The sequence below is a fragment of the Oryzias latipes genome, chromosome 20 (genome assembly GCF_002234675.1).
Source record: "Oryzias latipes chromosome 20, ASM223467v1".
Classification (NCBI taxonomy): Eukaryota; Metazoa; Chordata; class Actinopteri; order Beloniformes; family Adrianichthyidae; genus Oryzias; species Oryzias latipes.
This window is the reverse complement of record NC_019878.2, coordinates 6,860,810-6,877,964: the sequence shown is the minus strand read 5'-3', so window position 1 is coordinate 6,877,964 and position 17,155 is coordinate 6,860,810. Positions and strand designations below refer to the sequence as shown.

Sequence of the window (17,155 nt, the reverse complement as noted above, 5' to 3'; positions counted from 1 at the left end):
GACATGTGACAGAAAAACTTGATATTTTTCAAGAATGAGTCAGAGGTAGTGGGGAGGGTTCGGTAGTTTTTCAAAATTTTACTTCCTTCAGAATCTGATTATATGTAAAAAAAAAAAAAAAAAAAGAAGGATGTGTTTTGTTGCCCCTGTCACCCGGTGCTGTTCTGGTGCCCATTTGTTGGTTAACAGATTATCGAATGAAAAAAAGTTCAGAATATGGATGACAGGATTTGGGTCCATTGAAGTAGTTCTACAGTTCATAATACTGACTACAGTTTACATGTCCATTCACACGCGTCACTGAAAAATGTAAGTATAAACATATTCCTAATTTTAAACATACGCATTGTTGGGTTAAAACAACCTGCAAGGCAGTGTTTGTGTTGTGTGTGTTTAAAACCTTGTTAAAAAAGCAATAAAAAGATATTTAAAAAAACAAAACAACCTGCAACATCAGAATAACAACATAGGGAAAGAAAGACAACAGACCAAAGGTACCTTTTACAAGGAGAACGAACAGAGTTCATACCCAGGAACAATCTCTCTCCGCTCTGGCGCATATTCTGTCGCCTCCTCTTTTATTAAGTTTGTTGGGTATTCACTAATTTACACATGAGCTGAGCTCTAAGGAGGGGAAAAAGATAAAAACACAGCTGCAATGCTATCAGAAAACATTAATTGCAACATGTCCGTCTTTTCACAGTCTTCCCGCATCATCTTTGGACCTGCTAAGTCTTTTCTCACGGATAACTGACACAGAGAGGCCCTTGATTCCGGTCTTGACACAGATAACACATAGCCTTTACGCCGATGCTGGGAAGACGCTAAGATAGTCGGTTTCCTCCCAAGAGTTTCACCTTCAACTTCCTGTGAAACAAACTTGGACACAGACACTTCTGCATGCATGAATATATTACCTATATGGCTAGGTAATGCATAAAAGCAAATGCAACTTATATAAATTTTTCCAACACACAAAAGTTAAAAAATGAACAGATCTAATAATGCCGCAACAAAATGTAAATACTTAATGAAAATTGCAATTGTTGCCAACAGCTTTTTAGAATATAAGGTTAAAGGAAAGTTAAAAATTTTGCCCTGAAAAAATACAAAATAAACACTGAAATAGTCAAAAGAGAGAGCATAATGTGACAAACAAAACAGCTTTTTATGAACACATTTGAGGAACAAATACAGTAGGTATCAACTGTCAAAAAAGGTTCTCATTCCTCCTTGATTCATTTGGGTCTCGTGGGGATGGTCTGGTTGGGGGGGGGGGGGGGGGGGGGCACGGTGAAACGGGCTCATCTCTCACTACACACTGCATGTTGGCACCACACACACAGCAAATACACACTACACACAGAAGGACGACGGGGTGAGGGGGCTCTGCTGCTTGGCATCAGTGGGACCCACTACCGCACACACTGCACTACCACACCACAATACATAGGTGAGATCAGGGAGGGGCGGCCGGTCTTCACCTGCTTGGTCCTCTCAGGGGGGTCGATGGGCTTGAGGGGGTTACTATGTGGCGACCAGGGATGGGGGGCAACCAGAAGTATGTGTGTGAGAGTGCATGGGTGAGGAAAGCCCTGGAGGCTACCTCGCCAGGACCCGCTGGCGCTCACCCTCCCTTTTGCAGAGTCATGAGGGCATCGGGGGGGAGGGGGTACGGGAGGAGGGGTTGAGGAACGTGTTGGGTAAAAGAACAAACTTCCTATTTCCCATGTACAGTATCCTGACCAATGCAACACTTGAAGAACAGATGGGTCGTATTTCTGGGTGAAACTACCATCATTTTTTCTTCACTTGAGCATAAATATCTTCTGTTTTGTCAGCAGCCTGTGTGGAAATGTTTCCCCTTTGAGACCCTTTGACCTCTGCGTACACAGTGTCCTGCTGCTGGCTTCTGTCCTGTGGAGAGGCTGAGGAACCCTCAGATCTCCGTTTGAAGTTCAAGTCTCCATAGTGTAGCTCATCTTCAGTTTTAACGGTTGGTCCTTGAAGTTGAAGCTCAGTTGCAGGTTGTTGCTGTTGAAAACATCAACAATATGAATAAATAATTATTATAAGCAGAAAATCCCAATTTTAAAACAGACTTTAGAAGTGTTTGACTTCTTTTCAGACAAAGAGCATGGTGGAAGATGTCAAACTATTATCATCATTGAGACTCATTATTTACCACGGCAGCATTTCCTGTTGCTTTCAGTTATAACCTAAGTCATTGTGTACTGTATGTTAGGGTGGCCCTGAAGTGCAAACCATTCAACAAATCACTTGATACAAAAACATTTTTAAGATCACAGCAACAATTTAAAAAGCAGTATTACATTTTAGAAAACAAAATAAAATTTCAGAAACCAAAACTTAAAAAAGAAAAACGAAAAAAAAAAACATTTCAGAAAACAAAATTAATTTCCAGAAAAAAAATGAAATAATAAAAAATGAAAACATTTCAGAAAAAAAATGAAATATTAAAAAATGAAAAACATTTCCAAACCGGAAGAGGCAGGTACTATGGGACAACGCTGATTGGATGATGATGTTTGTCAATCATTTGAACTGAAAAGTATTTTAAATGAAGCGATGCCGGATTTTATCGTCCAAACTACAATGTACCATAATAATCCACGTATTTCCCATTTACATATTAAATCAAAAATGCAGCAAACTGATAATGAAGGTTTCAATTTTTTTTATATTTCGTCTGAAGCAGAACTTGTCACCCGGAAGTAGTTTGTGTGGATGACGTCCGTTCTGCAGGTAAACAATGAAAGGGAAGGACGATAAAACGTTAACTTAAACATTAATCTTTGAATATTTAGCGGATGTGATGACATAACGCATGCAGAAATATCAAAACCAACCAGGTTTACAAATGTTTTGAAATGTCGTGAAAGGATTCTGTCTGAAGCAACAGCTGCGAAGAAACTGGTGTTAGACGGAGCACATCAGGAAATGCAGTCCCGCCATCCACAGATAAGGTATGGAGGCACATTTGTTTGATCTAATTAATGCAGCGTTAAACGTGATTTCTAGGTGGGTGTTTACAGACAGATCCAAGATCCTTCAGTCATACGTTAATGACAGGTTACCTCATCACCTGGAGAGGGGGGGGTCACGTGGGCAGGATTCTCAGACAGGTGTACCAGCCGCATAAATCAGCTAAGCTGTCAGGTAAACTGCAGCAGTTTGTGTCTCAGAATAACATTTATGAATGCTTCTTATTCACACTATTAAGATCTGTGACTTTAGATTGTGTCAGTGCACAGAAACATGACAGTAAATGACTGGATGTGCACATCATCAGACACGTCCAGGTGTGTAACTAACGGTGGCAAAGTCTGTAGTCTAAAAAAAATCTTTAAAAAAAAACATTTTAGTCTTTCAGGCAGAGGAGGAATACCAAAATGTTTTAGAATGTATTTTTATAAGACTGAAATAATGTATTTTATTCTGAGTTTGGTGTTTTGACCCCTCCCTAATGAATTTCTGGTATAACACATTTTCTCCTCATTTTGATGAACTCAACTTTTTCCTGAATGAAAGATGAACGGCAGCCGATGTTTTTCTGTCAGAGATTTTTAATTTATCTCTGTCAGGGATTTCAATGGAGCTGGAGTCCAGTGCAGAGGAAGCTGCAAGCATGTACGAGCAGAAATTGTCGTTCCTTACCTGTACAACTTCCTCAGGATGTGATGCTGAGCAGCAATGTGGACAAACCTTCCCTGACATGACTCTTTTTGATATAGTTGTTAAGCACAAACAGACTTTTCCCAGATGCATTTTTCCTCTAATAAATGTGGCTGACAGGTACGCTGAGTAAATGCTGATTGTAAGCGCAACATTTGATTGACTGCATGACGAAGCCCATAAAGGAAAATCCACAACCGTTTCTTTGTTTCTGTTACTGAATAACGTATTCATGTTAAGTTTTCAATAAATATACTGCATTGCTATGAAACAAATTTGTTTATTTTCATATCCATTATTACAATCCTCATATCAGCATTCAGTTTTTTCATTGACAAAGAAACATTTCTAAACCACAGCTTTGAAAATCAAACATCAATTTTGTTAATAAAGCTTTAAAACCTAAAATGGTAAACATGGAAAAACTACGGTGGCCCAGAAGGGTCACAACACAACACATTAACTTTACACACAACACATTAACTTTACACACAACACATTAACTCACAACACAACACATTAACTCACAACACAACACAATAACTCACAACACAACACATTAACTCACAACACAATAACTCACAACACAACACATTAACTCACAAAACAACACATTAACTCACAAAACAACACAATAACTCACAACACATTAACTTACCTCACAACACTTTAACTCACAACGGAAGTTAAGCTGCAATGGAAGTGCTTTTATTTATTTATTTTTTTACTTATTTTTTTTCCACTGGGCTGAGTGGCTAACTGCCTAACAGAAAGTAACGTCACAGTGAGCTGTTTTGTATGTTGCAATTGTTCAATTAAAAAAAAAAAAAAAAAAAAAAAAAAAACTATTACATCGACATTTTTTTTTGGGTTGTTTGTTTTGATAAAACATGAAGAACAAATAAAAATTGAGCAAAAAAAAAAAAATTTCTACAAGAGAAGCAAGCAGCAGCGTTGCTAGATTGGGCGGTTTTGGGTGTAAATTTGCGGTCAAAAATGCATAATTTGGGTTTTAAGGTCGTTTCAGCGGGTTTTTTTCCCACTCATGAATATATAATAGCGGCCAACGTTAGGCCGTGTGGCTTTTGGAGTTTTTACTGAAGCTCCGTGAACGGCAGAGCTTAATGGACCGGGCTCTGGACCTGTTGTTGGGGGAGTGCAACGCCCCGCCTCTTCGAAATTGTGTTCATTAAAGCCTGACAGTGCGATCTCTCCACATTTGTCGTGTCAAGTGTTGGGGACCGCGTGCGTGTGTGAGAGGAAGAGGAAGAGTATCGAATTACATAAATGCCAAAAATTGAAAGGGCGTAAAGACAACTAAGCGGGTGTATTTAGAAACTGAGTGAGTGAACCTTACAACTGTGATGGCGCAATTCTAACCAAGCGACCCTGTATTTTACAACTGAACGGCTGAAATCCTAACTGAGCAGTGATCCTGCTCGGTCAGTTGTCTTTTGCGCCCTCACCTGGATTTACGCTCAGTGTCAAGGGGGCGTTTTTGTCACTTGGGGGCGGTATTCAGGGGTGTGTTTGTCACTTAGGGGCAGGAACCTTTCTGGTTGATCTGATTGGCTGAAATTTGCATGCCAGGCAGCGGGGCGGGACTTTCATTTTGGGGCTTTAATAGAAATCGAACAGCGGCTGTAACGTGGATCAAAAGCATTAAAACGATGACAAATGCAGTGAATTTCACATGAGAAAAACATACAGCACAGAAAAACCCGCTGCACTTTCTTACCTTAGTTTTGGGTCGTTGGTTAATGTTTTAATCCACGTTACATCCGCGTTTTTTTTCTATGATTGCCTCTAACAGGGGGGGACAAACAAGTTTGACACAAAGAGCCGACATCTCTAACTCTGATAGTCAAAGAGCCACACCACACACTGACCTGCCAGACAAACACACAATTACAGCCATATTATTTCTCATAACCCCCTCCTCTCCTCTCCTTACAACAGCACTGGATTAAACGGCGTCGTTTCAGTTTTGAGTGTTTTTTCTGTATTTAACGTTAACACACATACCGGTGAAACATGCACGCTGGTGTGTGTTTAAAAAGGGCAGCGAGCGCAAAACTGAGTTGGTTGTGATTTATTTTTTCAGTCATCAATCAGCATTTCTAATCCATCAAAGTCCTCATCTTCTGCATCTGGAACAGCTGGACTACATCTATCAGACACGCCGGCTTCCCTTTCCTCATCATCAGAGTCCGTCTCTTTGCTATGCGGCCCCAAAGAACAGTGTAAGCAGACACCTCAGGCCAACTTTAAGTCCTGCAGTCCCAAAGTAACTTGCCGGCGCTGCGTCCCGGTAAGGGGGGAGGAGGATGGCTCTTTTCACGGTCATCTAGTTCTTATCTAGGAAGTAGCAGCGCTCAGCCTCGAGTCGATCTTCCAACACAGGCCTTTCCTTTTTCGCGGAAACTCAGCTGCTGCTGCGTCTTCTTGTCTTGTCGGAGTTGGTTTTCCAAGCGTCCTCACTTGTGAACCATGGATTCATTATTTTAAATTCTCTGGGGAGCTGAGGTTCGATAAGTTAGAAAGATCTTCAAAGGTTCGGACTTCTTGCTTCTTCCAATAACTCTTCTGATCAACGTTCAAATGTGTCAACAAGTATCTCAATCCTTTTGTATTAACACAGAGAGTGAACCACAAATGCTTTTCTAAAGAAAAAATATCGTTTTTTTGCCTTTTAATCAGAATTGTTCGCTTTAAGCTGTGAATGCAGACATGCAGCAGCCGGCTGCCAAGGGACCGTCAACAAAGTGCAACCTCTGTGAACTGTGAAACACCACTGTGTAAAAATCAATAATCTTACAAAAAAATCATAAAACTATTATAAAGCATATTCTTGTTACAATACATATTTTGTAGGAAAGTCCATCTTTATTTTATCTTGTTGCATATACTTTTTCAAATTTTAATAGATATGAATCATGACTAAAGTTATCAGTAACTTGACATGACCTTATTGTCTAACTAAAATAAAGAATGTCAATAGTTCACTTTGTTTATTTATAGGAATTTTTCATATTTACAAATGGATCAGATTTGGTCAAAAATCCTCAATAGCTCTGAAGATGCCAGAATTTTTTTATTTTTGCATAATCTTTATTTTAGTAGGAAAATATAATATAATAAAATAAAATAAGGTCATGATTAGTCAGTAGAGAAAGTTTTGTGTCACTAACTACAGCATCTTCAAAGCCATTGAGCATTTTTGACCAAATCTGATCAATATGTTAATATGAAAAATTCCTTACAATAAACGTGAATTATGACATAATCTTTATTGCAGTAGGACAATAAGGTCATGATTAGTCAGTACAGGAGGTTTGGTGACAGAAGCTTTAGTATCTTCAGAGCTATTGTGCATTTATGTTATGATTCATATCTCTATTAAATTTTAAAAACTATAAGCAATAAAATGGAGGTTGACTTTCTAACAAAATTTAGTATAATAAATAATAATGTAGCATGACTATGCTGACGAGTCTTCATTACCAATTCATATAAATATAGACATTTATTCACTTTTTAAAAGTTCACTGATTTTTACATAATGCTGTTTCACAGAGGTTGCACTTTTTTGACGCTCCATTGGCAGCCGGCCTGCTGCTCTGTTTGCATTCACAGCTTGAAACGAACAATTCTGATTAAAAGGCAATAAAAACGAACTTTTTTCTTTAAAAATGCTTTTGTAGTTCACTCTCTGTGTTAATACAAAATGAGTGAGATACTTGCTGACACATTTGAACGTTTATCAGAAGAGTTATTGAAGCAGGAAGTCCGAATCTGTGAAGATCTAATTTAACCGAACTGCAGCTGCACTATTCCCGTGTTCCTCCGCATAGCTGACAGCTGCAGTTTAAACTTTGCCTCATAATCGTGTCTCTTTGCATTTCCAGGGTTTCCAAACGAAGTTGTTCTGCATTATTCACATATCTGCTCCTTTGTACTATGGGGGGGGGGGGGTCTTCTTTCACGGCCTTATGGTTGTGAAAGTACTGAATATAGAAAATATGATAAAAGTCAGAGAGCCGCACGCAGCTCAAGAGCCGCCTGTTAACCCCCCCCACCGCACTGAAAAATGAAGGTCCCGCCCCTCTGCCTCGCCGATAGGCCATGCAAATTTCAGCCAATCAGATCAACCAGAAAGGTTCCTGCCCCAAAAGTGACAAAAACGCCCCCTTAACACTGAGCGTAAATCCACATGAGCGCGCAAAAAGGAATTGACCGCGCAAGATCACTTCTCAGTTAGAATTGCACCTGCGCGGTTTTAAGGTTCACTCACTCAGTTCCTAAATACGCCCGCTTAGTTCTCTTTACGCCCTTTCAGTTTATGGCAGAAACGTAATTCCATAAAGAGGGAGCGGAAGAAAGGGGAGGAGCGCGTGCAGGGACTGGGAGGGTGTGTGGGTGGGTGGGGGGTGTTGGGGACCGAGTGAGTGTGAGAGGAGGGGGCTGAAGAACGGAGAGGAGCGGAGCACGTGCAGCGACAGAGAGGGGTGTGAGTGCAGCATGGAGGAGTGTGCGTTAACATTGTGTAGCTTCTCTTGTAGAAGAAACATGCTCCCTCCACAGCTCACTGTGACGTTACTTTCTGTTAGGCAGTTAGCCACTCAGCCCAGTGGAAATTTCAGAATAAAAGCACTTCCATTGCAGCTTTACTTCCGTTGTGAGTTAATGTGTTGTGTTGTGAGTTAATGTGTTGTGAGTTATTGAACTTTAACAGCCATATCAAGTCAGTAACATCAGCTGCATTTTACCACCTGAAAAACATTGCCAAAATCAAAAACATAATCTCAAAGCGAGACCTGGAGATACTTATCCATGCATTTGTCTCCAGTAGGTTAGACTACTGTAACGGCCTGCTCACCGGCCTCTCCAAACGAGCTGTAAAACAGCTTCAGTACATCCAGAATGCTGCTGCTCGAGTCCTGACCAAAACCAGGAAGTATGATCACATTAGTCCTGTGCTCAGGTCTTTGCACTGGCTCCCTGTACCTCAAAGAATAGACTTCAAAGCAGCTCTGCTTGTGTACAAGTCTCTCCATGGCCACGCACCAAAGTACATCTCTGACATGTTAGTGCCATATGAACCATCTCGTACTCTGAGGACCTCAGGGACCGGCCTCCTGTTGATTCCCAGAGTCAGAACTAAACAAGGGGAATCAGCGTTTCAATATTCTGCAGCTAAAATCTGGAACAGCCTCCCTGAAGGCGTAAGACAGGCCTCTTCTGTTTTCATGTTCAAATCTAGACTTAAAACATTTCTGTTTAGCCGTGTATATGACTGAAAGGTCCTATCTGCAAAGGTCCTATTCCTTCCTTCTTTTTAAATCTTTTTTTTTTTTTTTCCTTTTCTTTTAAAGTAAATTTTATGTTGATTATTTCTATGATGTATTGTGATTTTAATGCATTTTTCTGTTTTGTGAAGCACCTTGAATTACTTTGTGTACGAATTGTGCTATACAAATAAACTTGCCTTGCCTTGCCTTGCCTTATTGTGTTGTGAGTTATTGTGTTGTGTTGTGAGTTAATGTGTTGTGAGTTATTGTGTTGTGTTGTGAGTTATTGTGTTGTGAGTTAATGTGTTGTGTTGTGAGTTAATGTGTTGTGTGTTAAGTTAATGTTTTGTGTGTTAAGTTAATGTTTTGTGTGTAAAGTTAATGTGTTGTGTGTAAAGTTAATTTGTTGTGTTGTGACCCTTCTGGGCCACGTAAAAAACTCCTAAATGAAGCAAGTCTAATTTGAACATTTTAAACTGGAGTTTTGCTTAAAGGAACATTAAGTTGTTTGGAGTTGTACAAGTGTTTGATGCGATTCCTCATAGATGTGATTTCCAGATCATCAACTAGACGCTAAAGCCAGGAATTATGCTTCGTCTTTCACTCCCCACTGCATCATTTACAACTAATCAGGCTTATGCAGCAGGTTAAAGACTTTTTTTTTTAAAGGACCTGAAATTAAAAAAAAAAAAAATTAGATATTAAGGTTAAATAATCATTAATGATTACATTGCACATAAATCATGGTGACTTGCCTGTACACTGCACAATGATATGAATGACTTTAGTCTTTTTGTATTCCCATGTAGAGCTGCCATCTGTTCTTCTGCAGCACAAACTTTTCTGGAACTTCGCTTTGAGAAACTTCCCCTGCAGAAATATCACACGTTAATTCAATTAAGTATTTTATAAACTTTTAAATTTCATTTTAAGTGTCAGTTCATGTATATGCATGGTTCAAAAATATACAATGCCCTTAGTTTAATATTATTTCCTATAATAACTTGTTTACTGATTTCAATCTCAAAGTCGATTTTTAGCAACACTGATGCCATATAATTACTGTAATTACTGTATAAATCACAGAATCAGGCTGGCTCGGAGCTTTCATGTTGTCACCGAAAACGGCAACGGCTATCTCCATCGGGTTCCTTTTGCGCATGCGCATGATAAAAAAAAATTATCTTTTCAAAGCAGCACTTTTATTTAACATCCTCAAATTAACATCCTTAGAGACATGTGACTGACAAAAGAAAAGATCACAGAATTGATTCTTACCTGGAAAATGAAGATGATTTCCAGCGTGAACCTCGCAGCCGTAGACATTAGCGCACAGCGTTCATAGTTAAAGGGCTCACAACTACTTCCGGGTGATTCGTGTGTCAGGCAAAATGTTAAAAAAAGAATTTAAAAGTTCATTAACTGTTTGCTGCATTTTTTATTTGATATATAAATGGGAAATACGTGGATTATTATGGTACATTGTTGTTTGGACGATAAAATCCGGCATCGCTTCATTTAAAATACTTTTCAGTTCAAATGATTGACAAACATCATCATCCAATCAGCGTTGTCCCATAGTACCTGCCTCTTCCGGTTTGGAAATGTTTTTCATTTTTAAAGATTTCATTTTGTTTTCTGGAAATTAATTCTGTGTTCTGAAATGTTTTTCATTTTTTAATATTTCATTTTTTTTCTGAAATGTTTTAATTTTTTAATATTTCATTTTGTTTTCTGGAAATTAATTTTGTTTTCTGAAATGTTTTTTTTTTTTTTCATTTTTGTTTTTTAAGCTTTGGTTTCTGAAAATTTGTTTTGTTTTCTAAAATGTAATACTGCTTTTTAACATTTTTTTTTAATTTTTGTGATCTTAAAAATGTTTTTGTATCGAGTGATTTGTTGAATGCTTTGCACTTCATGGCCACCGTAGTATGTCCACCATCATACAGAAAATGTTAAAAGAACATGTTAAAAACAACAAAAACAAAATTTTGGGTCTTTAAGTCTTCTTTGGTTGGCCATCATCCTTTTTCCAACATACAATAATGTATATACATACCATCATTGCTTCATGATCCTCTATATAAAAAGAGTACATACTTAAATGTAACTTTTGCACCTCCCTTGTGGATTGCAATTAGATGTTGATGTTCAGCATGTGATAGTATGTGCTTTTAACTTTTAACTATGAACAGGAAATACTTTTCTGATGAAAGAACAGGAGTAAAACAGACAAACCTAACATTTACTTATTCAACTTCAAGCCCTCTGGTACATTATTATTACTAAGTCCCTGACAATGATTATCCAATACTTGAGCATTGTGAGGTAAAGTTGACTCTTTACTAACCTGCTGCTGTTGCTTATTTTTTCTAAAACACCTGGAAGACATCAGAAAAACATTAAAAATAATTTAAAGTGATAACAGTTCAAAGGTGGTAAACAGGAGGGAAGAACTTACCCAATACAGACAATCAGGAGGAGGAGGAGGATCCCAGCAGCTGCTCCAGAGATGATATAAATGAAATTTAGATTCTCTAAAGAAAAAAACAAATGATCAAGACTTGCTAAAATAAAAGCGGGACAATAGTTTTCCCAAAACTTAAATGAAGATCTAGAATAAATAATAATACATAAAAAAGAATTTTTAAAAATCATCTTATTTCTCATGTTAAATTGAACACTCACTGGCCAATCTCCAAAGAAAAGCCCAAAACCTAAATTACTTTGAAACTTATTGTGGCACCTTAAAAGAAGAAGTTGTTTTATTAAATTGTGGACCCACATCTATTTTTTTTTTGATTGTCCTGTTCCTCATTTATTTGTACTTTTACATAAACGTGTCTGCTCATAACTAAATCTAACAACTACCTCTGTGAAATTGTTTGTACCTTCAGTTTACCAGATCAATTTAAATACATTTTATGTTAAATCAATGGTTTCTAAATTTTTTATTTTCTTTTAAATTTATTAAGGTATTTTGCTTTTACCCTTAATAAAAATACTCATATTTTCTCACTATAACACTTCTTGTAGTCATTTGACCTCAAGAGAAAAGCTACTGCTACTGGTTTTCACTAAGTTGTTTTGAATTTCAGTTTAATTTAACCCATAATCCCTGATTTATAGATTTGAACAATTTGGAGTTCAGATCATTTGTCTGCAGTTGTTCTTCAGATGCCTTATATACTCCTACTTTCTCCCACAGTTGATGCTGCATGTCTAAATATTTCTCATTGACAAAATGTTGACTGATTGATTTAGTACTGGTTAACCTCACATTTTACGGGAAAAAAAAGTGACGTGCAGCTTCTTTACTTGTAAATCCTGGCAAAGATTCAGATCTTTTAAATTTTCCACTTACCTCCAACAGTCAGATCAATCTTTGGAGACGTCTGGTTCCCCAGATCATTTGTAGCCACACAGTAATAAACTCTTCCTCCCTCTGTGGCATTCAGGCTGTAAGATTCTCCTTCAGCTACTTTCACGTCTCCATCTTTGCTGCTCCTGAACCAGATGAAGTTGCTGACAGCAGGCTTGGCTCTGCTGGAACAGGTCATCGTCACCCAGCTACCTGCTGACACTAAACCTGATGGACTGATGGATGCTGAGGTCTTCTTAGGAGCATCTGAGGAAAATGTGACACAGAAACTTTATTCATCAGAAGCAGCTGAAGTGTGATGTGCTGACAGATCACTTACATGAAACACTGAGAGTCTTGTGTGTCTCTGCTGTCTTTGGTGGTCCTCCATTCACAGGATATCTGGCAGAACAGTTGATGATCAATCCATCATGAGTGTCTGACAGAGTGATGATCTTCTGGATTTTAGTCGTAAAGCTTCCATCCGTGTTTTTCTCTGTTTGTCTCTGAAAGTCTGGTTGGAGATTCCAGGTGAGTTTAGGAGGGGAGTGAAGACAGGGAGTGGGAGCCGAGCAGGTGATGGAGACAGACGCCCCCTCCTTAGGATCATCTGGGATTTCAATGCTGGGACTCTGAGGAGAATCTGTGCTTCCACATCAAACACAGAGAAAAAAACCTAATAAATGCAAACAACTAAATACATATGTTTGTTTTCTAACACAGGGTTTCATTTCCCTCACTAGAAAAACAACTAACATCAGCATAATTGTCAAAAACAGAAAAAGTTCTTACCTTGAATTTTTACCTCAGAATAATTGCAAAAGTCGCCTGCTTTAAATCCTCCATTTTCAATCCTAAAATAATATTTTTCTGTATAATTTGAAGTTAAATTAGAAAACAAAGTGGTGCAGTTATTCTGTGTCAGGTTTCCAATGATCTTCATTGGATAGATGTTTTGCTGCTTACTGCTGTTGAAAATCACATTCTCTGGATTGTTCTCAAAATCGCGATTATTCTTAATCCACATTCCAATGATTTTTCTAGTGTTGTCAAACTTCTGTTCATTTCCTGGTGTAGTAGTAAAGCTACATGGAATTATCAAACAGGATCCACTCAGAGCTTCCAGCGTCTTTGATGCAGTAATGTGGAGGAATGACGGTTCTTTACATTCAGCCCAAACTCCTGTAATGATGAAGATGATGTGGATTTAATGATAAATTCTGATAAACAACCTGCAGTTCAGCTGCAGTTTGTTCCACATGGAGCCTTTAAACAACATTAGAATAAATATTTCAAAGCAGAAATGATTGGAAAACTGTCTGCAGATGAAAGAGAACAAACATCTGACCTGGAAGGAAGAAGACACTCAGGAACATGTTGACTGTCAGCACCTTCACAAACGGAGCTGCCAGCAAACTCCTACTTTCATCCTTCATTTCTGTGGAAACTAGATGACTATTTGGAAAGAAACAAAGTTTTAAGGTATAAGAATTACTAATGAAAACAGCTCACACAAAAACTTTATATCTGTGAATATATAAGGTTTAATTTCACTGAGACATTATGATTTATTTTGAAAGAAACATGAAATCTGATTATTTAACTATTCTCATTTCAAACAAGCGACTACTTTGGTGTTCGTATATCTTAAAAAACTATAATTCAATTAATTTTTTAATGAATATCTAAGTTTATCTCCAAACATAACCTGTTGGTGTTTTTTCTTTTTTTAATAAAAAATAATAGCTCAGAATTAGTAATAGTATTTTAACATTTCACCATAGTTTATAAAAAAGCATAGAAAGAGAAAATCTAAAGACTGAAGGTAAATGTTTTCTCACCACATGAGTCTGCAGCTGAAACAGAGAAACAAGAAAGTTTTGTCTTCAGTTGCTATGAAGAAGCTCAAAAAGCAACTTCTCTTTTTTAAAGCGTGTCGTGTAGAAATAGATGTTTATCAAAATGTAAGTTTTGTTCCTTCCGTGACTGTGACAGAGGAAGTCATCTTCTAAATCCTCTTTAGGTCATTACAGCTTTGATGGTTCATTTATTCTGTATAAATTGTGTATTTTCAGTGTTTTCCATGGTAAAAAAAAAATTAACTAAGAAACAAAGCAGCTAAAGTTGCTTTAAAATGCTGATACATTCAACTTCTTCTTTGAGTTTGATATTTTTTTTTCTTGTCAAATTTCTTCACTTCTCTTTTTGGTTCAAAAGATGAAGACACAGTTTTACACAAGTTTATCCACCAACATTCTATACCCAATTAGTTCTACACAAAGTCCTCAGTTTTAGATTCCATTAGGAGACCTCAGACACAGACAACCACACAGTCACATTCATTCCTAACAGATTTTTTTCAGACGGACCAACATGAAGCAGGATTTGGGTCTTTGGGAAGAAGCCAGAACGTCTGAATAAAACCCAAAGACAAACATGGAAACCATGAAAACTCCACACAGAAAGGAGTCTGTTAGGATTTGAACCAGAGCCTTTTTCTTGTGTGGCTACAGTGAAAACCATCCCACTGCCTAATATTCTAACATCCTAGGACCTTCATAAATAAAGAAGTGACAGTATCAAGCAGAAATACAGATGATTCTCAGTTTGTCTCTGGTAACCACAGATTTAGACCCGAGCTAATATTTGAGCTAACCCTCTACACATGTAGTTACAAGGCCCCAGTCAAGAAAAATTAACTGTAATAAAACTCAAAAAACGATGTACCTGCATTTGGACAGCGGGTCTTAAGAGGTTGAAAACAAATTAAAAACTGTAAAAATTTCCCTGCTTTTTATGTTTCGAAGAAGATTACTCCTGCTATATTGGAGGTTTGTTCCGCTGTTTTGGTGACAGCAAAAAGTTAAAGTGAACACTTGAGAAATGTGAAAATTCAGCAGCTTTTATTAAATTAGGTATTTCTGATCGTTTTAAATTAAGGAATAAAAACAAGTGGAATCTGGAATATTTTGATGAATAACTGTGCAAGACCATCTCTGCCTTTTCAAGTAAATGTTACTTGAGTGTTAGAGAAAATTGTGGAATATTTATTAACAATGATATGATATGCTGATAGTTGAAACAATGTGAACTGTGATTCTCTTGTGCGAATTCTCCAGAATCACCTGCAGTATGCTCTACTCCCTTCCATTCAAACTTTCCCAATAGTCAATGTGCCTGTTTTTACCGTTTTACTGTGTCCGTGTATGATTTATTTATTTAGGACTTAACGCTCATGGTGCTGTTAAAATGAGACACAGTTTTTGTCTGTTTCACTTTCAATGTGTTTTTTCCCCACAATTTTATTTATTTATTTATTTTCCTGATTTTTTTTCTACTCTCATGCCTGGCTCTACTGACACCATTGATGATTTACATGATTATTTGAAGAAAGCTGTGAGAACAAAGGAACACATTGAGTCTGCCTCCAGCTCTCTCCTCCCCACAGACTCTGCATCCCCACCAGAAGGCCTCTGTCGGTGACCGGGTTCTCCTGCAGACCATTTAACGGACTGATTGGTCACACCCGAGGTGGACAGGACCCTTCAAGGTTCTCCTCACCATGCCAACTGCAGTCTGACTTGTTGAACGACCCTCCTGGATTCACGTAAGCCACTGTAAATTGCTGAGAGCCTACAAGACTGACATTTTGAGACACTACTCCTGGCGAGGGGCGCTCCCTGGACTGTTTCCTCTAGCACTCCTCTCTTCCAGCTACAGTGAGCTTCGAACCAGCTAACATGGGTCCAGCTGTTGCTCGTGGTTTCATCTTGTACTTTTATTCCCTCTTCCTCTGGAGATCTCACTCACATCATCAATGAGGTCAAGGCCCTTAAGTCACAAATTTATTCTCAGATGACTGACGCCTACTGGTCTGGGTCCCCACTTTATTGGTTTACTTCTGGTGGAGTGTACTGATAAAACTAGTCACTCCGGTCCTCTGTGTGTTGTTTTTCTTTTTTCTTTTTGTCACCTGTTTGATTCCATGTGTCAAATGAATTATCGCTGCCAGGCCGACTCTATCAGCATTATGCCTACAATTAACCTAATTCGCATCCGCTCGCGGTTGAAACTGGTCTTTACAGATTTATTTTATTGTTTTTCTTTTGTTTGATTTGAATTTGTTTATTTTCTTTATTTCTTAATTTGTTTCTTGTTCTATGTAACTTTAATTAATGAAATTGTGCCGAGGTCTGGACTGGTGATGCATGCGTATCCTTAGTGATGGCTGTCGAGGGGCACGGAGCCGTTGATGAATTTTGCCCTCCCTGACTGCTCAATGAATGTTTCACACAGATGGTATAAGTTTAGCCATGGAGGTTTTCGCATCAACACTCATGTATCACCTACCACCTCTGATATGCTCATTTATTCACGTTGATTTTATGCTTTCTTTGGTATTTACATGTACTTATACACTTTAGTTTTCGATGCAGAGCCAATATGCTGCCTACACTGAAAATCTTCGTGAAATGGTATTTGGTTGATGATGAGAAGTGTTCTGCTGACTTTCCATATATAATTTTGATATGACAAACAGGGGGGTATGTGAAGAATAGTTAGAAACTGCCTTTAACTTTTATTACACTAATGGTTTAAACTTAATTCACTGAGCATGTATTGTCATCTCAAAATTATATTACATTTGAAGACAGCACAGCCAAGCTATTGTTTTCACAGTTTATTCTCATCCTCCCTTTTTTCTGTGCATGTGTGATCTGCTGAGCAGGCCTCAGACTTATCTTCACTTTAGCCTTGGAGCTTCTCTCCAGCAGTAACCTGTGGGCGTGATTTTCACACGGGGTCC

General features: G+C 38.0%; 1 protein-coding gene across 2 annotated transcripts in view; it reads right to left on the bottom strand.

Annotated features, from left to right (window-relative positions):
* Window positions 1–14,459, bottom strand: part of LOC101157818 (myelin-associated glycoprotein-like) — a 48,771-nt gene extending 34,312 nt beyond the window's left edge. The window contains exons 1-8 of one of the 2 annotated variants that reach the window (XM_023950343.1): window positions 14,190–14,450; window positions 13,697–13,803; window positions 13,141–13,530; window positions 12,689–12,991; window positions 12,352–12,615; window positions 11,449–11,524; window positions 11,338–11,368; window positions 1,271–2,034 (exon numbers count right to left, since the gene is read on the bottom strand). In XM_023950343.1, the coding sequence (XP_023806111.1) occupies window positions 1,798–2,034; window positions 11,338–11,368; window positions 11,449–11,524; window positions 12,352–12,615; window positions 12,689–12,991; window positions 13,141–13,530; window positions 13,697–13,803; window positions 14,190–14,194 (1,413 nt within the window). In that variant the 5' untranslated portion in view covers window positions 14,195–14,450 and the 3' untranslated portion in view covers window positions 1,271–1,797. Of the gene's footprint in view, window positions 1–1,270; window positions 2,035–11,337; window positions 11,369–11,448; window positions 11,525–12,351; window positions 12,616–12,688; window positions 12,992–13,140; window positions 13,531–13,696; window positions 13,804–14,189 lie in introns of those variants that run through there. The other variant, XM_023950344.1, reaches the window with a different exon arrangement.
* Window positions 14,460–17,155: the final 2,696 nt, after the last annotated feature.